Source organism: Protomyctophum parallelum (genome assembly GCF_964188405.1).
Source record: "Protomyctophum parallelum genome assembly, chromosome: 4".
In the NCBI taxonomy this organism is placed as follows: Eukaryota; Metazoa; Chordata; class Actinopteri; order Myctophiformes; family Myctophidae; genus Protomyctophum; species Protomyctophum parallelum.
This window is the reverse complement of record NC_139700.1, coordinates 26,618,409-26,642,653: the sequence shown is the minus strand read 5'-3', so window position 1 is coordinate 26,642,653 and position 24,245 is coordinate 26,618,409. Positions and strand designations below refer to the sequence as shown.

The 24,245-nt window shown below is 42.3% G+C and overlaps 1 protein-coding gene across 2 annotated transcripts in view; it reads left to right on the top strand.

Annotated features, from left to right (window-relative positions):
- The window catches only part of b4galnt4a (beta-1,4-N-acetyl-galactosaminyl transferase 4a), a 324,656-nt gene that overhangs the window by 277,138 nt on the left and 23,273 nt on the right, over nucleotides 1-24,245 (top strand). For both annotated transcript variants that reach the window (XM_083763365.1, XM_083763364.1), the window contains exon 9: nucleotides 19,592-19,658. In XM_083763365.1, coding sequence (XP_083619491.1) covers nucleotides 19,592-19,658 — 67 coding nt within the window. The remainder of the gene's footprint in view (nucleotides 1-19,591; nucleotides 19,659-24,245) is intronic.

Here is a 24,245-nt window from a genome sequence, read left to right as displayed (position 1 = left end):
GACAGTCACAGGCCGGCCAGCGATTGGGATCATGGGAACCTGTCGTAATGCACTGAATCAACAACCTCTGGCCCCCTGCTACCTACAACCACTGGCCATCCCTGCCAACTTGCCCTGAGTCCTTCACCCCCTGCAACACCTTACCCCTTCAGCATGTTTGAGTCTCTTACCTCTTATCTCTGTACTACTCCATCTGGTGGCCCCCCTAACCCAGCCACAGCATGCATGCTACTGGTATTTCAATATGTATAAGCACAATAAACTTAAAGGGATATTTCACTTTCAAACATGAAAGATCCCAGACAATTGTTTTTTGTTGCTTGATTTTTTATTTATTTTATATATTATTATTTTTATTTATTTGATAATAATTTGATCGACACACCTACCCATTGTAACATTCACTTCTGGAAGCATTCGTTTTAAATAACACAACAATCTGTGTACCTTTTGTTCAGTTGATTTTTCAAAATAAAATTTGAAAGTTTGAATGACAAAAAAATTGATAATGGACTCAATCTTCCAATTTGTCTTTTGGCAAAGGTTGTCATTTTAAGGGGTCAAGCCCGAAGGGCCTATGGTCCTTTATTGTATTTGTATGTTCTTCTTCTTCTTCTACTTCTTCTTCTTCTTCAGATTTACACAGTGATATTAGTCTGGCCATGCCAGGCTATAGGATATGAGAGGGAGGGAGGGAGAGCCCTTCTCTCACTTTTAGGTGATCATTCTTATTCACACCATCAGCTCTCCCATCATATTGGAGATGGTCAATAAGGTCATGTGAAAATCACCATTCACACACCTTTCCAATCACTCTCCCGCTCATTTGTTTTAGCTCTCCTCCATCTCTCTCTCTCTCCCCCCCTCTGATTGAGCAGCCAGCGTGCCATGAGCCCATCAAAGTTACTTTCCACTGGTACAAATAAATTAATGAACCAAAAGCTATGGCTGTCTTGAGAGAGCGTGCGTGAGAGCACTTGTCACTGTGTGTCTTGTGTATGTGCACACACGCACATGCTAGCCTCGCTCCCAGAAACCTCAGCCAGGCCCCTTCATGTGAATTAGCAGTGGAATACATTTCACACCTTGACATAAATAGCTGATTTATGGTTGACCGGCCCCACAGCAGCATTAGCCTGTAGGGCACACATAAATCCAGCCCAGCCTGGGCCACTCATTTGTTAAGTAACAGATAGCGCAGACAGACTCACACGGCTCCACAGTGTTTGTTTCCGAGCCGAGACTGTGATATCACTTATTTTTCTTTTTTTTGTAAAGTGCACTGATCCCGAGGGGAGCATGTTTATTTTGCCCCGACTTGCGCAGGGTAAAGAAACCCTCTTTACTACTGTGAATTGACAGTAGACACAGTAGATTGTGGTGCTATTATTGGTCTGAGAGATACAGTACCTTGGAACCTTAACTTGGCTCCCGAAGAAGGAATACAAATCACGCTTTGTTTGTTTGTGTTCTTTCCTTCAGGATGAATGAGAAATGGATGCCACAAGCTTAAGGCAGAACAATAAATTGGGTTTAGATGGGAGGGGACATGTAGGCCATACCCTCCTCCAGGAATGGAAAACATGTGTATGAGCCTATGACTGTATGGCAGGCAAGTGGATGAGATGAGTGTGGAGCTGTTAACCACTTAACCACCACCACACAACGTGTTTTCAACCTATTCTGGCCATTATGGGCATATCATTGCAGGCCTTATGTAAATCCATCAGCCCAGCTTAGAAGGTGTTAGGGATAAAATGAGAGGGATGCGAGGTTGAGGTGGTTTGGACATGTGCAGAGGAGGGACGAGGGGTACTTTGGGAGAAGGAGCCGCCAGGCAAGAGGAGAGGAGGAAGGCCAGAGAGGAGGTGTTATGGATCGGTGAGAGAGGGTGGCAGGTGGCAGGACAGACCAAGGAAGACACTGATAACAGAAAGAGATGGAAAAAGATGACCTGCTTTGGCGACTCTGATTGGAAATAGATCATTTGCAATTTTGGGAAATTGCATGTGTGGTTGCACATACTCGAATAGCTCGCCAAGTATGTATGATGATGATGTCTGGTGACCCACATGAATTCACAGGGGGCGGAATAATAAATAACGTAGGCAAACCTTTTGGGGTTACTCTACATGAATGAATGAATGAATGGTTTTATTTACGTGTCTGACTGCCTTTTGTAGCCCATCCCTTACGGGATTATTCAGACACAATTTACAGTACAATATATTTCCTGTGCCAATTAACACACTGACACCAAAATATTAAACAAAAGTAAATATCATACAATGTATACATAACATAATCAAGTACATTCAAGTATTCCATTTTGTCGAAATAGAGACTAAAGTGGAGAGAGAGAGAGAGAGAGAGAGAGAGAGAGAGAGAGAGAGAGAGAGAGAGAAAAAAGAACACAAGGAGATAATGGACCGAAGACCGATTTGTGTCTAACTTCGACAAGGTATAGATGTATACACACACATAGGCTACATATATATATATATATATATATATATATATATATATATATATATATGCACGTGCATATGTACATACACACACAAATACATACACAAATAACTCAGATCTCAGTTGGTATGATCCATCACCGTGCCACTATGCATAAGTTGTATGTTTTCTTCTGTTCCAGGCTTTATGGATAAAGTTTGAAATAAATATTTAACTAAAACGCTGTCCAGGGACAGACCTACATGTATTTTATCAAAGAGTGTTTCTTAAATCATGATAAAAAGGGCAGTTGGCAGTCGGGTATAAACTATCAATCGGGCAATTACTATAGTCTGGTTGCAGGACAACCACAATAATTATAGGCAAAAAGAAAAGATGATATAGGCAATATAACGTACGATGGTGTCGCTGCGTGACACCATCGTACAACAAAGTAGAAAATTGTACACCGGTTCTCAAAACGGGGTCCGGGGACCCCCAGAAGGTCCACAGCAAAAGTAGTTAACATATAGCACCACAATCATCTTAACCCCTTTATCCAACGTTGACTATTCAAAAATTGAAGATGTACAAGCTCGCAGTGTGGCACGAAGTGACTATTTTTTAAAATAATTGGAAAATATAGAAATAGTGACAGACGCACCTAGTAATTAATTTTCAATGAGAGACATGTGTTTACTTTCGACTCGCAGAGAAGTTGAGGGGCGATTACACAAGCGTATTTTCACGGGCGCGGTCCCGTGAAATTGTGCACGCGCCCACGGACGAGAGAGAGAGAAAGAGAGAGAGAGAGAGAGGAAACTCAGTTAATTAGTAGTGGACATTTTATGGAGTGGTGGAGGTTTTAGATTTAAATGCTGCCTGTATTTTTTCACCACTTGACTTCACACACTGCTGCCCAACATACTTCGATGTTCAGATTAAAGGAAACTGCGTGCTGTTTGGAGAAAACATATATATAGACACTGAAGTTTTGCTGAATTTCATGTTTTTTTCCTTTTAAGTGTATAGGTTCACAAACCCTTTCTGCCTTGATGTTTGTTGTGTCTGAACTCAATAAACCCAGCCTCAGCTATTGCTCAAACCCATATACCCTAAGTATTAAAGGCAGAGAGAGAATTGTATATATTAAAAAAAAAAATAACTAGAAAAAGTGCCCTTCTGGGCACAGGTCTCCACCAGGTTATCCACAGATCCGTGCAGTTAGAGGTAAAAACACTTTTCGGCCAGTTATAGCGCCACCTTGAGGCTGAGTTGAAATTGTTGATGTGGCATTTTGTCCTCGGCCTAGTGGGAATGTGGGTGCACAATTTCACGGAAATCACGCGATGTGTTCATGATTTGCAGCATTTTGTTTGAAACTGAGCACTCCTGTGAACTTTGGAAGCCAATCTTAACCAATCAGGATGGAGTGTGAGAAATATGAAAGACCGGTTTGGTTGAATGGCTCTAGAGAGACTGTGTACCAATTTGCGTGATGTTTGGACAAAATCTGTAGGTGTGCTGTGCAAAAACCTGTTTTGCACAAAGCGGCCTCCTGGTGGCGCTATAACAGGCCGTTCTGGAAAGTTTGGGGCAGAGGTTCATGGTTGGCATCCAGGGAGTGTGTGTGCAAAATTTGGCATCGACCGGGTTAACGGTGGCTGAGATTAGCTGGTCACGGACGGACGGACGGACGGACGGACACACGGACGGACGGACGGAGTGCAAAACATACTCTCCCCATGCCTTCGGCTGGTCTCTCCCCATGCCTTCGGCTGGTGGAGACAATAATACTGTGGAGAGAGTAGAGAGATGTAGAGAGAGAGACTGAGACAAAGGAGTCAGCGCAAATCAGGACGGCTCAGTTTCAAATGTGGATGTCAGTGTGTCAGTGCAAATTGACATTGCAACCAATTCTGCTGTGTGAGACGACAGATCAGAGCTCGATCAGCAAAAGAGAGAGATGAAGAGAGGAAGAGTGAGTGGGGGAGGGAGTGAAGGAGAACCTACTATTTCCATTTCCTATACCAGTACAGTATTACTGAATCCTGAACACTTATAGCAATTGTGCAACAATCTGATAACACAGCTTGGAGTTTCTTCTAGTGGTTTATAATTGCTGTCGGGTGGAAGGGCCCTGGCGCTTTTGTGTGACGCTAGTTGTATGATCAAGTACAGAATTTAAATTAGAATATGTAGATAAGTGGTTTCTGCCTGACCGCAACAAAATAGATATTTTGACCTGAGGATGAAGCATTGAAATGGAATATGACTCAAATACGGTGCCTCTAGTAAACCAATGGCAGCTTGGAACAATAACCAGAAGCTGAAATAACACAGGCAAAAAAAAAACACATTAAGTTATGACCTGAATATGCTTGCATTGATTTAACAAGCAGTGGAAGTTCTTCTGTTGTTCTCATTGCTTGCAGCTGTGTTCTGTGATATGTTAAAGTGAAGACAAGAGAACTACAACACGCTTAGTGTTGCTGTCAGCACAGCGCATGTTTAAGTGATATGTTGTCATCATTGGTGGAAGAAATCAGATTTTTGTACCAGAAAGTGAAAGTTGCAATACCACAGTCCTGTATTCAAACTTGTATTAAATTAAATTAACCAGGCATTAGAATAATGATACATACATCTAATTATCACACGCCATGTTAAGTTCACTCTGCTTGTATAATGAAGTGAGGGGAAAAAACACCGGAACACAGCATCATCATAAAAGCCAGCAAACACACAAGAAGAATTAACATTCACTACAGCAGTGGTTCCAAACTCTTTAACCCCCATAACCCCCTCTGAGAGTGTACACATGGAACAAAGTGTACCATTACGGGTCCATTTGGTTCCATGTGTACACTCTCAGAGCTACAGACTTGTAAGGGTACATTTGGAACCCTCTCAAGGAACCCGGAGTGTCCCTGGACCCCACTTCGAGAACCACTGCACTACAGTATTAGTTATAATAATCTGAATTAATATTATAAGTGACAGGAACACACCAGCAAAAGGACTTGGCTGGTGCGCGTTTTGAATTGGATATCTGCTATTGTTGGCAGATGTTCCACTCAGAATAGGCATGCTGGGGTTCAAGGCTAAGTCCAGAATCAGTGTGTTTCGTCCACCGCTGCCTGTGTGCAATGAGACGTACTGCTGGAGCTCTCCTCAAACAGCTGTCCTGCTCCAGCAAACAAACTGAATAATACAGAGGCCTGCATGGGCCCAATCCCAGAGTCACACATCATAAAACATTAAGGAGTGAAAAAATATACACTATACTGTGTGTGTGTGTGTGTGTGTGTGTGTGTGTGTGTGTGTGCATACACATGCATGTGTGTGATGGGAAAAGCTGCATTATGAAATGACAAATCATGACAAATTTAAACGTGAATTTAAAAAAGAATAAATATTCCACTCCAGGGGCAATAATGTCAAGTTCCGCCGCACGCCGAAAACAGCAGACCTGGCATTCACACATAACCAGTGTGCCAATTAAGTGTGTATCAAGTACTGTACAATTTAGAGGTATTTTTACTTTCTTCAGTATTTACAATTTTCAATTTTACTTCTACTCCGCTACATTTCTGAGGAAAATATTCTCCACTACAATTGTATGAATACTTACTAGTTACTAGATTTTGATGATGGTTACAAAACGCACTAACCGCTTCAGCCGTATACATTTCGGACATTTGAAAATAGCAGATCTATACAAGCTCACAATGCGTCTCGATGCAACATATTGTGAGCTTGTAGATCTGACATTTTCATATACAAATTGAACTTTGGACTTTCCGCACAATGAGTACATTTACTTTTGGTACGTTATTATTTTATAATCACACATGATTGTTAATCCTTTTCTTTGGCCCAATATTTATAAAGCCCACAGACACACTTAAACACTTTCACTTGCACTCTCAGAAATCTTCAAAAAATAGTTGAAATTGTTGTGAGCTTGTAGATCGGCTATTTTTGACGATATTGTATGAGGAAGTAGGCCATTCATTTACAAAAATGTAATTGTTTCTGCCCCATTGTGACAATATAGAGAGATCCGTGTTATATATTTTATGTCGCCAGTTAAAAATAGCTGAGCAATTATCCACCATATTGTTCTCTTGACCCACTTTTATCTGTTCTTTGGTTTGTTCAGCCTGCACATTTTAAACATGCATCCCCCTCTCCCTTCTATCTGTGGCTATTTTCTATTGGTGCTAACCTCCTCTCACATATGCTCTCTCTCTCTCTCTCTCTCTCTCTCTCTCTCACTTGCCTCTGCAGTATAATTTAATTTCTCTCCTGTTTGAAGGGCACTGCGTGCCTCCACCTCATTTTGAGTGCATGTCAACCTCTGGTCTTCCGTGGAAACTATCAGCTCTGCCTTTGAACTTCTGGTACTCATTTGTGTAACGATACACACACAGTAACAATCCTCAGTGTTCATTTAATACGTTTTTTTTGTTAAAGGCGTAGTGAAATAAAAAATAAGTTTTTCACACTTTTAGACCATATCCGTGCAGGTCATCATATGGGCATACCTAACAATGGATGCAAAATAAATGGGCAAATTCTCATTGTTGTGTGTTTTTATATCAAAAGTCCACAAACATTTTTTTAATTACTTCCTGAAAACGAAAATGTGCTGCGTGATAATGTGTAGAGATACACAAATACAAGCCAATGCGTATTGTCCTCCTCCACACAGCTGGTTTTGATTAAAGAACTACTTCGTTTTTAATCTCATTCAAGATGACACCCAGACAGTGTATTACTTGTTTTAAAGTTAATCATCACATCAAAATATGTATAGGTTGTGTATAGGTTAGACATTTCCCCGTGTCTCTCTGACACTTTGTTTACAAACTAAATTCACGTGCAGGAAGTCACAGACTTTGAGACCCCATAGCCTGGAGGGATGTGACGCTCTGATTGGTTCAGAAACTTCAGAGCCAGCGTTTTAAGCTAAAACTTCTAAATAAAATGTCCACCATTTCCGTTGCCCTACACCTTTAAAGTCTACAAATTAAACCATACGGACCTGTGAGAAGTTAACAACTTGAACTATTAAACCATTAAAAAACCCAAAAAGGACACATTCCGTGAAGCCTTGAATTCAATTTCATGGTGATTTTTGTGTTTTTGACGCATTCCTATAAGTCAATAATTCAATCTGTACATTTTAGAAATGTTTTCGAAAAGTCCTCGTCCCAGACTAGGGTTCACTCAAGGTGTATGTTTGTTATGGTGCAGGGCACGCTGCCATTTCATTATGTGCAGGTTGAGATACAGTAGCACTTCAATTGAATTGCATGCAGGTCTTTGCCAGTCTGTTTGATTCTGTTTACCGCTAACCGGTGACGTATAGGGTGGGGCATGCAGGGAGACACGCTACACAACCACACAAGGTCCTTTGTAGCGCAACAATAGCTCCTTAATGGTGCCACGGGCTATCAGCGAACTGCTTTATTCCTCTTTCCCTCTCATGTTCTGGAGTGGAGAGTGAACGCCAGTCACTAACTACATGTAGGGTTCCTCCATCTCACCAGCAGAGTCGGAAAATGCAACCTTAAAGGACCTATAACATAAAATTCAACTTTTTCAATTTCTTTTGTGTTTTTGGGGCTCCCATGTGTGTTTTCTATCCCCACAAATAACCAATTTTGAACAATCAGGCCTTCATGTCATATGGGTGTTTTAATGGAAATTGCTCTCAGAAACAGCTCGACTGATTTTGGCCTCATCGTGATGTCATCAATGTCACCCTACTTTGTATAATTCCTCCATTTCTTCAGTCTTCAGTTGAAAATTTGCATTTCCACTTTGTTTACAATGTCCACCATTGTTGATTTTCCAAGCTGGCATGGAATGGAAACAAGCCTGGTTTTATCTAGCATGAGTATTATAATGACTCAAATATTAAATAATCTGCATATCAGCACCCTCTCCACCTCAGGACAGTGTGGTACTGCAGCTAAAACTGCTTTCAAAGTCCAGAAAGAATTGACAAGGCCTGGTTATATCAGAGTGGTGATTGAGGCTCAAACCATTAGAAATAAGTTTGAGGGACATAGACAATATGATTATTAAATATTAAAAGCAGTTTTAAAATGCATGTTATTTGCGCTTTAAGAGACTCTTTCGGAATCTCCACCCGTAAAACACCCTGAGTTGATATCGTTCCTTTATATTTGGGAGGACCTTTTCACTGTCGTTCTCTTCAAACGACCGGGGCGACCAACCGACCACTCAGGCATTAGGGAGGAGGTTATCTCTTTAGAATTGTTATTAGTAGTACTTTGATATAATTGGATTAATTCAATGGCAGACAATGTACCCCCCACAAGCGAAAGGACCTTGAAGTTGTTCACTGTTGTGGAATGAAAACATATCATCATCATCATCACTTCCAAAGGATTCAACATTTAAAATAGATACGGCCTAATATGCTTTTTGTTTAACACGGTAGCCTCTCTCTCTGCCTCTCTGCCTCTCTCTCTCTCTCTCTCTCTCTCTCTCTCTCTCTCTCTCTCTCTCTCTCTCTCTCTCCCTCTCTCTCTCTCTCTCTCTCTAGTCCTTTGTGTTGTGGTCTTGTTCTCAACAGGAAGGTGGCTCCCCGCTTGTTAACCTCTGTCTGTTCAGCTGTCCACTCTGACACTGACCTGTCTTTATTTACCTGCTCAACCAATTAGAGCTGACAGACAAGTAGGACAATGAAGAGAGAGAGAGAGAGAGAGAGAGAGGAGAGTATATTTATAGAACAGTGTAATTTCGTTTGGCAAGCTAGACTACTTGTCTATGTGCTGTTTTATGGCAGTTTTGAAGGAGGGTATAGGGAGTAAGGCATTTCAACATATTGGTTACCATAATTGTAGAATGAATTAATCCATGTTTGTGCTGAATCTGGGAGGAATGAGATCAGTGGAGCTCAGTAGTCAGACAGGTACCCTTCAATATTGTGAAAACCTGGCCCATTGCAAGTTAATGTACCCTGAGCCATCCCACTCTAGCATAATGCTCATAACCACGTAAATATGTCCTATTTTATGTGAGGCAACGCAAGGCACAGAGAGTACAGTACAAGGATAGTCCTGTATATTGTACAGTACTATCAAGGACCCCCAAATTGACATGTATTCAGTCGCGGACCCCCCCATCTGAAAATATTTTGGGCCAGGGACCAAAGAGAAGATTTGATCATGTTACGATAAATCCAAAACATTTCCAAACATTTCATAAATAGCTCAAGCTTGCAGCATGGCACGAAGTTACGCGATGTGAGCTTGTAGATCTGCTGTTTTTGTACAGCCAACATATGAATAGATAAATGGGTTAAAATGATTGTGACGTATTGTGAACTACTCTTGCTGTGGACCCCCTGGACCCTCCCCAAGGACCCCTGGGTTCCCTTTGAGAACCTTATAGGCTCTTTGCATCGTCATTCCCCTTTCTCTCTCTCTCTCTCTCTCTCTCTCCCGCCATGCCTATCTGCTCCACAATCGCTATCAAATGCATAAGAAATGTCGCCAAAAAATAACCTTTAAAAAAGTTAGCACACGTTTTACTTTCTATAGCTTTTCGAAGCTAAATCAAATTTATTTTTCTGTTTAAGCCGAGAAAATGTCAGACCACTTCACTTCCATTATTGCTGCACTCTTTTCATGTGTGGACTGCTTACAAAATAATGTGCCTCGTAACAGTGGACGTTGTGTGGAAGAAGGACACTATATGGTGGTTGGAAGTGTTGCCATAAAACAGCTAAACACACTCTGAGGAAATAAACTTGCATGGTTCAATGGAAGCTGTACATTACACATACTGTAACTGTGTAATGTAGATCTGCCACTTTTGCTATTTTGTAATTTGAATCCTGAGTAGTAGTAACAGTAACCGTTTTGGACATACAAGGTTTGCAGTTCCACCCGACAGAGACGATATATTTTCATAGGAGGTGTTGGCTAGAACAGACACTATAGCTATAAAACAAAATCTACTTGTAGCGGTTTTGCTTGGGGTGCCATGCACTTTTGTCAGGTTATTGAGTCAATAATTTTCTTTATAGGTTAGTCAACCTCACACAGAACTCAAAAACACAGAACGTAATTAAACGTCGTCAATAACAAATACACAAAAGCCGACAAACAATAAAATGCTAACCAACCAAAGCTCAATTCAATTAATGTCTATTTAATAGTGCAGTCAAAAAAACCCGAGAACACCTACACATTCTGTCTGTTTCCCTAAAACAAAATAATATTATCTTACAGTTTTACAGTCACTTCAATTCAGGCTCCCCTGTGAGTAATAGAGTATATTGGAGGTCTGACCTGCTCCCCAGTATCTGTACTTTTCTCAGAGAAAACGTATAACTTTTTGTGTACATGAAGAGCTGTGTGCTCTTTGCCGAAACCTCCGGGCAATTACATTCCTGGGAGTTCTTTGGCTCACAATTGTAGGCCTACTCAGAGTTTACTGATGTAGCAGCTGTAAACAGATCGCTGACTGTTAATTGGACTCAAGTGACTGGTAGATAACCCCGCGAAAATCCATGAGTATATCAACCTCAGTTTCACTTTAGTTTCTAGGGCACAAGTTCGCAGCTAAGTGGGTTAAATTATTTCTTTACTTAGTTTGAACTGCACCCCAGTGTCAATTTATCATATAACGCTATATTCGCTCTAGGAGCTGTATAAGCATATGGTTATGTTTGTGACGCCATGTGCACCATATATATATATATATATATATATATATATACTCTACATGTGCTTATTTATATCCTATTCTGGTTAGCAACTTCAGTCATGACTCATGTCCTCCAGCCACCTCTGCAAATGCTCTTTATGTGCTTAATACACTTCAGAACATGGATAGGCCTTGAAGTAGAGTTGGACTAGACCCACCCACTGTTGAGCCTATACCGTTGAGTATTGACAAAGATGGTCTATTTATGAAGATGGGCAAACTTCATTGGAGCCACTACAGTTGCAATGGACTACAAATCCTACAAATGGTATCCTAAGTAGGCGTGGTTTGCTCCTCCCCGACCTCCCCCCTCCTCTCTCCCAGGCTGACAACACTGACAACGTCATGTCACGTGGATGAGCATTGAGAGCATTATATGGCAAATATGGTATGGTAATATATGGTCATGATTCCCATTTTCCAAATCAGCCCCCATCAACCAAGAGTCTAAGACAGTTATGGAAAATTATATTATTAAGCATTGGAACACACATTTAATTTCACTAATATGTCCATTCATTTCACATTATAATATTCACATATTGTCATCTTAAATATGGGGCCAGAGCCCCCTATGTGTGGACAACATTCAAATTGCAGATGGCCAGATGGCTTCCGGACTCCTCTCAAATCTCACAAGAGTTTGTTGCTGGCATAAAGAAAGGTCGATAACAAAGTAGATTTTCTCCTGTGTGTCTCGCTAAAATAAGTCATTTTAGTATGAATATCTTGGAAATATTGTGTGCCTTGTGATGATTGAGTCCAGCATTTTGTTCAGCGCCTATGGAGCTAAAGAATGGATCATGAGCTGTGTTCACGTTCATTCTCCCATTTGAAATGAATAGACTCCAACATTCTTCCCGTCTCCTAATAATGTGTCCGCCCCCTTCACGCAGATACAGGAAGTAAAGTGGAGTTCGTGCCTCTTGCTAATTTTCCTCTTGGGTATTGACGTCTACGGCACACATTTTAATAGAGAATGTAGGGCTCTGAAGAAAGCCCCCTGATTGCACAAATAGTATCCCCAATTGAAATAATTAAATAATTATGTGACACCCCTATTGTGAGTTAACCCGTACCTGAGCTCGATTGTCTTCTAAAGCCTGACAGTTTTCTGAAAAACCTATGTTTCTATGTCAGTGGTTCTCCAACTATTTCATGTCAATGTCAAGAATTATATGTACTGTATTTGGCCGCCGACCCCATCTGAAAATAATTGTTCCAGAGAACCCCCCAGAGGCAAAGATTTGAGTTAAAAATGTTCGCTCTGAAAGAATATATATTCAAAGATTTTCTCCACATTTTTACGATTACAAGCTCAACACAATGCTTAAAACACCAAAAGTGGTTCCCGTCCAGAATGGATTAAAGATGACATGGCCCATGGTGTGGTTTGAATCCAAAGAATAAGGGCCGATTCATACTCCTATTTTACCGCTGTTTCGGCGCTGTGGTGCCGAAATGATTTCGGCTCGTCAGAAATTTTCAGTAGCACCGAAGAGCCGACTTTAGGATGGTACCCGCCCCCCCCGAACCTCAAATGACGTCACATTGTATAGACCGATTCCGTAGCGGGTCTCATGGTCGCAGCCTACGTATTTCCTGTAGGCGGACTCGACATAGCTGCGGGAGTAAAACCCTCACCAGGCGCACCTTTTCCACTACAGTGAACGGCAGAGTGACTGATGTTAGTTTGCCTCAAACTTTACTCCTTTACCTGCTTTTTTACTAACACTAACATTACAAAGATGCCCAGAACATCGAGATGAACCTGTGTAGTTTATGGCTGCTCCAACAGTAGTGGCAACATAAAAACAAACAAAAAACGGAATGTCTAATATCCAACGCGGTGGCGGAGACCAGAGCCATTGAGTAATGGTTGAGACAAAGCAGTGAAAGATACATAACGCAAGTCTTACCCAATACCAACTCTTTCTGTTTTATTAACACAAGGCTGCTGTACTTTATACCTCATACTTTAAATGCTTAGTATGAGGTATAAAATACAGCAGCCTTGTGTTCATAAAACAGAAAGATTGGGTATTGGGTAAGACTGAAATTATGTATCTTTCAGGACCCTTCACTGCTTTGTCTCAACCATTACTCAATGGCTCTGGTCTCAGCCATCGCGGTGGATATTAGACATTCCGTTTTATTTTATTTGTTATGTTGCCACTACTGTTGGAGCAGCCATAAACTACACAGGTTCATCTCGATGTTCTGGGCATCTTTGTAATGTTAGTGTTAGTAAAAAAGCAGGTAAAGGAGTAAAGTTTGAGGCAAACTAACATCAGTCACTCTGCCGTTCACTGTAGTGGAAGAGGTGCGCCTGGTGAGGGTTTTACCCCCGCAGCTACGTCGAGTCCGCCTACAGGAAATACGTAGGCTGCGACCATGAAACCGGTATGGAATCGGTCTATAGGCACTACAGAGCCGAACCGACTTTTATTCGGCTCTAAAAAAGGAGTATCAATCGGCCCTAAGCATTGTTCAGTTTTCCATTCTTGTTTATATACTGACATGTTTTGCTTTTATTGTTGTGAAACACTTTGTGCTCTACAAAATGTACTTTCCTACTTGCATCCCTGTTCAATAATTCTACATGCCAATTATTTTTTTCTTCCCCCCAAAACATATCCCTGTGGAGCTTTACATGTACCTTTGCCCTCAGTGCCTTAGTAATCCCTATCCTATGAATTATGCATACATTTTGATCCCCCAGACTTTGGATAATCCAGCAGTATCTACTAAGAATATTCACCAAACGCACATGCTGAAAACAACAAGCCAATTTTAGTTCCTCTTTGACGGGACGCACGTCATGTTGGGTTCCAGGCATAGATTTATGAATAATAAAAGACTTGCACGCCTGGTTTGAATTGACAGAATTTACGAGTCATGACTAATGGAGCTTAGCAGAATGGGATATGAATAAGAACATGTCAGAGAATAAGACGCCCTGAGGGCGAGAAGCAGGCGTGAGAAGCGGGCATGAACGCATTCGCCATGACGGAAGACTTCTGGGCGAGCGCTGGCGCTTTGGCATGGGGGGTCAGATCAACATATGGAATTAATTCTGTACTGGCCATATAAGGAGCGTGTCTTGAGTGTACAGGGTTTGATGAGGTCAGATAACATAATGTCATCTCCATATATGGAGATCTAAGGGTGGCAGCGGGGGCTTGAGTGTACAGGGGGGCTCAGGTTTAATTTTCTGGCCTGTTGAGAACTCTAATAACTTTGGGGTAGGCCCGTCTAGAGTTGAATGGACAGGTATCAGTCAAAAGTGAGACATTGAAGAGGAAGGGGAAGGATCAATATATGGAATGTCAGAACAGGCTGGCTCCATATATGGAGATCTAAGGGTTTGAGGTCAGATGTAGAGTTGCTGGCCGGCCCCATATGCAGATCTAGGTGATTCTCTCTTCTCATTGTATGGTTATCCAATGTTAGATGAGGTCTGTGTTGTGATCTTCATATGGAGATGGCCATGTATGATGGCGTGACGTGTCACAAGGCGTGATGTCACGTGGCGTGACCATAATGGAGACATGTCACGATGCGTGACCATATATGGAGGCGTGGGTGACTGACGGACGGACGGGAGATGCAGGTTTTCATAGTAAATGCAACCTGTTTTATTTCAGTGGCATTGCATATCCTTGAGTCTGCACTGCTTGATAAAGCGGCACACTTGGAGTCACAAACAATTCAATATTACATGATGGATATAATTCACGCTAGTTTTATGATATATGGCAGCCATATTTAGATTTCTTCTCTGGTGGTGCTAAACATTTTTGACCCGACGTGTCGGGCTGAGTTTTTCACAGCCATTGTCAAACTGTCTTTCAGGAGCAACATATCGCCCCTTCCTAATTGAAACACCCCCCATCCAAATCAAAATAATTAATTACTAACACAATTATAAGATTGTAACGCATTACAAACTTGTGTTGAATAAAATTATTACAGACGAATAAAGCAGGTATCCTCATCACCCACAATAAAAACTTTACTTCTGCTGGTTTTCTTTCCCCTGGAGAAGACAGTGTAGATTAGAACGTTCTGGCCATGAGACATGGTACAGAGATGGCAACTCATTCATTCTCTTGCCCCTGACCTTTGTTGATGGTGATTGAGAAAGTCAGCACAACACCGTCAAGGTGTAAAGGTCCCGGGCTGGCAGCTCGGTCATGGTGATGTGCTGTGCTGTTTTAACAACCCTATGTAGAGTCTTGGTATGCAGCGTGCGAGTGGATCATCTTCCATACCAAGCAGACATTGTATCGCTGCCTCAACAACTGTGTGCCCAAAAGACGTGAGCAGCTCAGCTCAGGTCCTGGCTGATGTGAACCCAGACGAACCTGAACAGCTCAGCTCAGGTCCTGGCTGATTAGCCGCAATTTGCAACTCTAGATTTTTTTACAATGGGTTGAATCTAGAGTTGCAACAAGCTCCATCCACTTCCTATTCATAATTTTTGGTTTGTGATCTGCTTGTCTTAAATGACGTTAAACTCACCAACATTGCAGCTGTAGTCCAAGCTTGAATTATCCTCTTTCAATCTGCCGAGCTTGTTTTTCATAAAAATCCCCCATAGACATGTTATGAGCTACTTTCTGTCCAAAATATTCCAAGAGTGACATTCCGAGCCAGCCATTTTGTATTTTTGCAACGTGCCGTGAGGGGGGAGTGCTTGTTTAATAGAAGGCTGTGCGTGATGGGGCGTCGCACTGCGTCAGCCTCTTCTTTGGGTGTCTTACCTGCGCAGGTAAGATTCTATTAAACAAGCGCTCCCCCTCACATCTTGTTTTACGGCACGTTGCAAAAATACAAAATGGCTGGCTCGGAATGTCACTCTTCTTGGACAGAAAGTAGCTCATAACATTTCTACGGGGGATTTTTATGAAAAACAAGCTTGGCAGATTGAAAGAGGATAATTCAAGCTTGGACTACAGCTGCAATGTTGGTGAGTTTAACGTCATTTAAGACAAGCAGATCACAAACCAAAAATGATGAATAGGAAGTGGATGGAGCTTGTTGCAACTCTAGATTCAACCCATTGTAAAAAAATCTAGAGTTGCAAATTGCGGCTACTGGCTGATGTGAACCCAGACGAACCTGAACAGCTCAGCTCAGGTCCTGGCTGATGTGAACCCAGACGAACTGTCCACTGCAGCCCTGTTGATGTCAGTGGTGGCATGTGCAGATATAATGTACATTAGTTTAAGAATAAAGAGGACAGCATACTTTCTAATTGACCAGTATAATGAGAAGACTTGTGAAGAAGGAATGTAAATCTCTGATGTCTAAACTTACCTCTGTTTACTCTCATCCTCCTCTCAGGGTGGTGTTCGGGCAAATGAGTTCCCTCCGGGTATAGGCACCCCTCTTATAGTTCCGGGAGGGACCAAGTGGGAAATGGATAGCAGGGGGGATTGGGATGGACTATAATGAATGTAATCCTGTATGTGTTGTGTATATATTCTATGCTAACTACTAACTGTGAATAGGTATTGAGGGTGCATATACAGGGAGTAAGTTTATATAAAATGGCATTGTGTGCTTCTAAGAATGGGGAATATGGTTTTTGTATCCATGGGGAATGGTATGGGCTAACCAGGTAATGGACTGCCCTATAAAAAGCAGTCAGGTGTCTTTAACCCGAGATATGACAGGTTGTATTGCCTATGACTGTCAAAGTGATTGAGAAACAATGGAGAAATAAAGCCTTATTGAAGGTGCCCTGGACTGGTCTCTATTCATTTGTTGCCTTGGCCGCTCGACACTCACAAACACTATAGACCGATTCAGAAACGGGTCCCCTGGTCGCACAGGACGTATTTACTGTAGACGGAGACAACATATCTGCGGTGTAAACTCGCAGGTCTTCTACTACATTAGAAGACCTGTTGGCGTGACGTGTCATGGTAGAGTGACATGTTAGTCTGCTCAAACGTTACTCTTTTACCTGCTTTTTACTAACACTAACTTTACAAAGATGCCCAGACATCGGGATGAACCTGTGTAGTTTATGGCAGCTCCAACAGTAGTGGCAACATTCAACTTTGGAGAAAAATGGAATGTCAAAAAATACACCGCAGTGACTGAGATCAGAGCCATAGAATATTGGTTGAGACAAAGCAGTGAAAGGTCCTGAAAGATACATAACGTCAGTCTTACCCAATACCCAATCTTTCTGTTGTATAAACACAAGGCTGCTGTACTTTCTACTGCTGGAACCTGCACCATGGTGCACAGGTGCAATATATTGGACAACTGATCTGCTGTGAAGTCAGACACAAACAAAATCCACAGCTTCCTATAGTGAGATGTGTGTGAGTGTGAGTGCACGAGCATGCGTGCGTGTGTGTCTCCGGGGCTTTGACACTGATGGGACAGTAGCAGGGTGCCGGGCTCTGCGTCGATCCCTGCAAAAAGGAAGGGTTCATCGGACATGACCTTGAGGAAGGTTATTTACAAAGACATAGTGAAGCAATGCTGCAACCCCGGACGCCCTGCTGGGATGTGATTTCAGCATGCACAGCATGCGCTCTTCCCCTAGCTGTCCTTGTTAGTCAGTTTTGGTTTGTGCATGTGTCGTGTGAGTGTGTGAGCGAGTGAGCGTGCGTGCGTGCGTGCGTGCGTGCGTGCGCACCACTAATAAATATGCATGAAGGAGCCTGCCTGTAAAGGGCTTAATATAGTTTGTTGTACGCAGTGTTGTGTACCGACTGTAGCTTGCCTTAGCGGGTAGGTATAGTAATCAGAAGATCACCAATTCACCTCCTGGCCCCGGACTGTGTGTCAAATTGTCCCTGAGCAAGACACTTGCATGCAGTATATTAACTGCCCAGCCCTCCCTCGATTTCGCATATTAAACATCTGGGCTACTATTTGGTAATCAATTAAACCCTATATGGTTGACCGGAGTGCCTCAGGGTTCTGTACTAGTGTCGCAACATGTTGTGATACGGATGGCGGGGTTAAGTGATTAAGTGTAACAGTAGACTAGCTAGCTACATGGCGGAAATAGTACCACTCGATGGAAATTCATCACGGAACCTGACAGCGTGCATCTATGCAACATTCTGTGCATAATATGCATGTTTTTATGTGCATTCTGAAGCTTTGTTTTGTGATGGGCCTTGGGCACGTGTTTATATTAGTCCTCTCAAGCCCAAGGGCTGTAAAATGACCTGTCTCCCCCGATTACACCCCGTGTAACCAGAAGTGATGTGGTAATTGCATAATCTATTTAAAAGAATTGTAGCACGTCTCTCTCCCTTCATGCTCTCTGGCCATACAAGTCAAGCCGCTCCACTCTCATTTTTACGGCTGAAATCAGTGTTGCCATGTCTGCTTATTATAAGCGACTATATGGGCTTGTTTTTCTGTAAAGTTGCTTGTAAATATTGGTGTTTGCGGGGTTTTGGGCTTGATTGTAAAATTTACGTAGTTGCTTATTTGGGTTTGTTTCCTAATGTTGTTCTTCTGAAACATTGTCATGTCAAGGAACCCGAAATTAATATAAATTTGTCATTGTCAGGAGGAAATCACCTAACTCATTTTTTGAGGTTTTAGATTTCTTTCCATGAATCAATGCTATTGAATGAACACCCTTTACGTCAGTGTGTTGGTTATACAAATTTGAAAGATATTAAAAAGTGCTTCAGACAAAACCGCTTAACTCCATTGGACCCTCAAACTGTGTGGCTAAACCAACTTAACTACACCACCTCTCCCCCTCTGATGCAAGTAAGTGACAAATTAATATATATAGTCACAATACCGACTTTGATGAGGCAGTATTGCTAAAAATATAAGGTGTTCTTAATTTCCTGAAAAATGTACATATTGGAGTTTTGGAGGTGGTTTCTTCCCGACAGCGGAGATACAGTATATTTGTTCGCAGTCCCTCGGATCGGAAATGGAGCCCAGTATCTCAAACTTTTGCTTATATATAGTACTTGAGTGCTTCGTTACTTTCAACCAATGTTCTGTCTCACACATTCATCTTGTCCTCAGGCTACATGTCATGTGTTTCTGTCTCAATCTGGAGTTTTCCTCTCTTCTCACTGGTTAATGGCTCAGTGTGTGTGTGTGTGTGTGTGTGTGTGTGTGTGTGTGTGTGTGTGTGTGTGTGTGTGTGTGTGTGTGTGTGTGTGTGTGTGTGTGTGTGTGTGTGTGTGTGTGTGTGTGTGTGTGTGTGTGTGTGTGTGTGTGTGTGTGTGTGTGTGCCACGGCAGATGTCAGCATCGCCTTTGGCGCTTTGAAGATACAAGAACTAATGGCACACTGAATAATGTTCTGCACTCCTGCTATTCAGTTCTATTTAAATGTCTCTCTCTCTCTCTCTCTCTCTCTCTCTCTCTCTCTCACACAGTGGCGTCCATTCCTGCCTGGTTTGAAATACGAGGTGATTGACTCTGCCTACATCTCCCTCTACACAGGTAAGAACCACACGTACTGTGAGCAGTAAAAAAAAAGAAGAAGAATCGAAGCCAAATGGACCCGTAAGGCCCCTGGTGGATAAAAAGCATCACGTGATTACAATTATGTATAGTTTAATCCGCACTGACTTGAATGGAACGTGGGAGGTATACTGCAACACACGCACGCACACATGCTCAGTTGCACACTCGCACACACACACACACACACACACACACACACACACACACACACACACACACACACACACACACACACACACACACACACACACTCATGTGCCTGTGCTCACATAATGGGGCTGTTGCACTGTCTTTTCCTTCCCAGTTGGGTACATACGTTTAGTTCCGGCATACCATTGGTCCGACTGTCATTAGAGATTCGACCGACAACCTACCTCAAACCCTAACCTAACCCTAACCGCAAGCACGGGAGCAGTGCATGTCCGACCGCATGTCCGACCGTTGTTTCCGCATGTTGGACCTTTGGTGTGTCGGATCTGTGTGTGCATCCCTCCCAGTTCCTGTTCTGTCTGCTGTTACCAGGCTAACACACTGCAAAACTTTGAAGGTCTAAATGGGTCTAAATGGGTTCATAATCGTTTCTCAACTACACATGGGGCTCTTTTAGTGTCCCTCATCTTGTCTAACAAGCAAGAACACAAAGTGGAAATGCTCCAATGAAGCCCAAATCCATTAGTCTGGTGACGTATTGATCAGGAGTTTGATGTGAGCCTTTTTAAAATTAAGATACATTACACTTCTGTTCTTCAACCTTAGGGAACTGCAGCCATTATAAAACAAAAAAGAAGAATAGATACAGCAAACCACTTTCCATTACATTCCATTCGACTTGTTTTCCAACCTCGCTGAGTTTAATTAGACATCTAGTTTTCAATTAGTTTCCAGTGAACATGATTGTGTTGGCACGGCAGGCACTATAAACACATTTGTGTTAGTCATGATCCAGCTATAGGAGAGCCTAATCTATGAGCAATTTTATTTTTATGCCTATGGCATTTAAAAAGAAATGTCATAGATTGGTAATTTTAGATACATTTCTATGATTTCTTTGACACTTCTTTGAAGTTTTTGCCTGTTATTGGATTCTTTAGCACTTAGCACCTATTATAGTATAGGGACTGCACCTTTCAACGGAACAGAACGTGATACACATCTATGTAAGCACTCGAAACAACTGTTATTGTTTGAACTGTGGTGAAAAGCGGAACACTTTGGAAGTGAATGTTGAAAAGTGGGACATTGTAGTGTAGTGTGTAGAGATATATTTTTCAGGACTTGGGACAACCAGATTGAAACCAGGACAATCCCGGCAAAAACCGGGACTTACAGTCTGCTCACCATAGTTGAAGTGGTTAAAACGCTTGTGTTCCAACAAAGTGGTTGTTGCCGCATATCATTGCTGTCGGACAGAAACCTCTTATCTCCACGTTATTATTTTTTATTTTTTCATTAATAAAGTATTGTGAAATGATCATACTACAGCGTCACACAAGCACGAAGCTCGCTTGTAGATCTGCTACTTTTGCAATGTCTTAATTTGAATCCTGAAAAGTAACGGTTTGGGGGCATATGAGGTTTCCACCCGACAGTCAGAGACTATAATGGTGACTGAGTGACGGGCTGCGGAGCAACGGGCACGCTGCCCTTCATTCACACATCATTGAGTTAACACTACAAAACCATTGAAGCATGCGAGAAGAGCCGTGGTCGGTCACTATAAGCTCTCACCTGTTTTATCTTCAGCGTGATTGAAAAAGAAAAAAAAAGCTTATGAAGAGAGCTGCTGGAGGGTTTTCATAGATAGCATTGTCTGTCAGCAGAGTGTAGCCATGCACTGCATGCCAGCCTCTCATGTTGGCTAAAGCACCTCACTCATTGATATACTGTATAGTGTCAATCAATACTATATTGTGCAGACACGATGCCAGCACTATTTGAGGCCATGCGCTGACTATGACTAATTCGGCAATATAGATTTCCCTGCCAGGAAATGACCATATATTTCACTGCTGGAAAAAACTGCAATCACTCAATGTTAAATGTATTTGTAGTAGATAACAATAACAGTAGCACAATTTGAAATTTGCACTCCAGAACAATAATGAAGTCTGTGTGTTTGACTACAAGGGTTTGACTGGAATCATTGAATTCCTATAACAACCTCAATGCTTTGGTGCACTTGTGGTTGGGAGACACTTCATTTGGGCTGTCTTGTGAGAGCTGCACATTGCCATGACCTATTTAGGTCATGGAACATGGCGTCATGACTAAAATATCTAGAAACCCATATTGCACACATACAAGCCCAAGGAAAGTGTTTCTTGTGTCTTAAACATCACCCATTTAAAATAATGTAGCCTACATTAAATTGACCATGGCAAATCATACTAATTAGGCATATAGATTTCATGCTCCCACACACCCTGTGGTGTTCTGTTATTTATTTATTTTAATTTATTTCTTGCCCCAATTTAGTCGTCGTCCAATTAATTCCTCCCTGTTGTAACTGCTGGTGTATCCCACTGACTCAGTTGCCAGTGAGGAGCCCCCCACCGGGAGACGTAGAGCCTTCGTCCTATCCTCCCGCCCAGCACTCCACTCCCTGCCGACATGCCGCCCCAGCCGTAAAACATGTTCAGTCATGACTACATAATACATGCTAAAGAGATGGCATGTATATATTATAAGTATATGTTTGTTGACAGTAGACTTGTTCCAGCAAACATATGCACACATACAGTAAAAAGCACACACACACCCAAGCACACACTGAGCCTCTGAACTTGACTCAAACAAACTCCAAGCAATAAATAACACCAACTTTTCCATTGCCGTATGGGGTTTGTCAGGCCCAGCGCCAAGCTAAAATGTGTGTCCTATACAGAGAGGGCATCATTACTTTAGCTGAAACCACCCACTATACCCCACTGCTTCATTACTTGTTGGCAACATGGTGCAAGATTAATCGCACATATCAGAGGTGGGACTTCCAGTCGTTCTGCTGAGCATCTCAGGGACTTGGCTAATGAGTACATGGTGAGTCTTGTGTGTGGCTCTGTAGTAGCAACCAAAATGACTATTAGTCATTACTAGTCACATGCTATTTATGTTTTTGGTGTATTCAATAGTAATCAATACACCAAAAACATAAATAACATGAGCACTTGAACCCTGCATACTTTGTTGATCGGAGGTGTCCCCCCAGGGATCTATACTGGACCCCCTAATTTTTTCCCCCCAATATACACCTCATATGTCCAAAAGTTGACCAAAACTGTTACTTTTCAGGATAAAAAATTTAAAAGTAGTAAAAGTAGCAGATCGCTTCGCGCCGCGCATTGAGCTTGTGGATCTGCTACTTTGGACCCTCTTGTGTGGTGATGTAGTATGACCAAGTAGGGCGTAAATTTACACCAACCAAAAATATGAAGGTAAAAGGTTTCTGCCCGACATCACAATATCCACACACAAACACACAAACACACACACACACACACGTGCGCGCGCACACACGCACACAGTAAACGCGCAAAGCACACCTCTCTGGAGGATGGAAATGATGCTGACGCCCTGTTAATTACAAGCCACTTCTCGCCATCAGGCCTTGCTTCATGACATGCCATTAATCACACGCTCTCGCCTCCTTCCCTTCCTATCGATCGGTATAATTTCGACCCCCTTTTCATTTTTTTTCTTCCTATCTTTTCTGTTCAACTAACCCATGATCCTCTCTCTCTACATCAGCCCCCCCCCCCCCCCCCCCCTCCTCGCAGTCACCAACAACGCCTCACCTTGAGGAAGAGCGTCTCTTGATGGCTAATGTTAAGCTGTAGAACGTCAACCTCACAGTAGTCCCCCAGAGGTGTCTTATTATTATGCCTGTTATTCGTCACTCTCTCTGTCCTTGGTCTGTCTACATCAGTCTACATCAGTGGTTCTCAAACTTGCTCAATTCAAGGAAGCCCAGCATTGCTATGCATTAGGCCACAGACCCCTGGACCTGAGAGTTAGCAGTTATTTAGCTGGAGACCCCCTGGAAACCCCTAAAATGATTAGTAATTGTAATAATAAATCATGTGGATCTCTCGGGATCCCCATGCATCGGAACCTTGTGGCTCCAAAATGGGTCTTGGACTTCAAGTGGCCCCCCTGTGACGTATAGCCTTGTTCCCAGCAGCCTTTTCTCAAAGCTTGTTGTATTAAGCCTCAACATTACTTCCTTAGACGGTACCTTTGTTAAATCTAGTACCTTTGTTTAGACATTCAACTGGCTAAGTCTCGCTATTGACTTCATTTATAAGATTATCGTATTTATGAAAATAAAACTGAATAAGCAGCATGCTCAGCAAAATCAGGCAACGCTATTATGGAGTTTGCCTGATTGCCCCCCCACACACACACTCGCTACACATTGGAGCAAGCACACACTGTTTACCTTTCGTCAGAAGCTTTCACATGGCGGCATCGTCGCGGTATAAAGGCACAAATTACATCCGAAATGTGGATGGCAGAAGATCCACCAAGGACAGCGATCAGGGAGTCCGACTTATGGAGGTTTGAAAA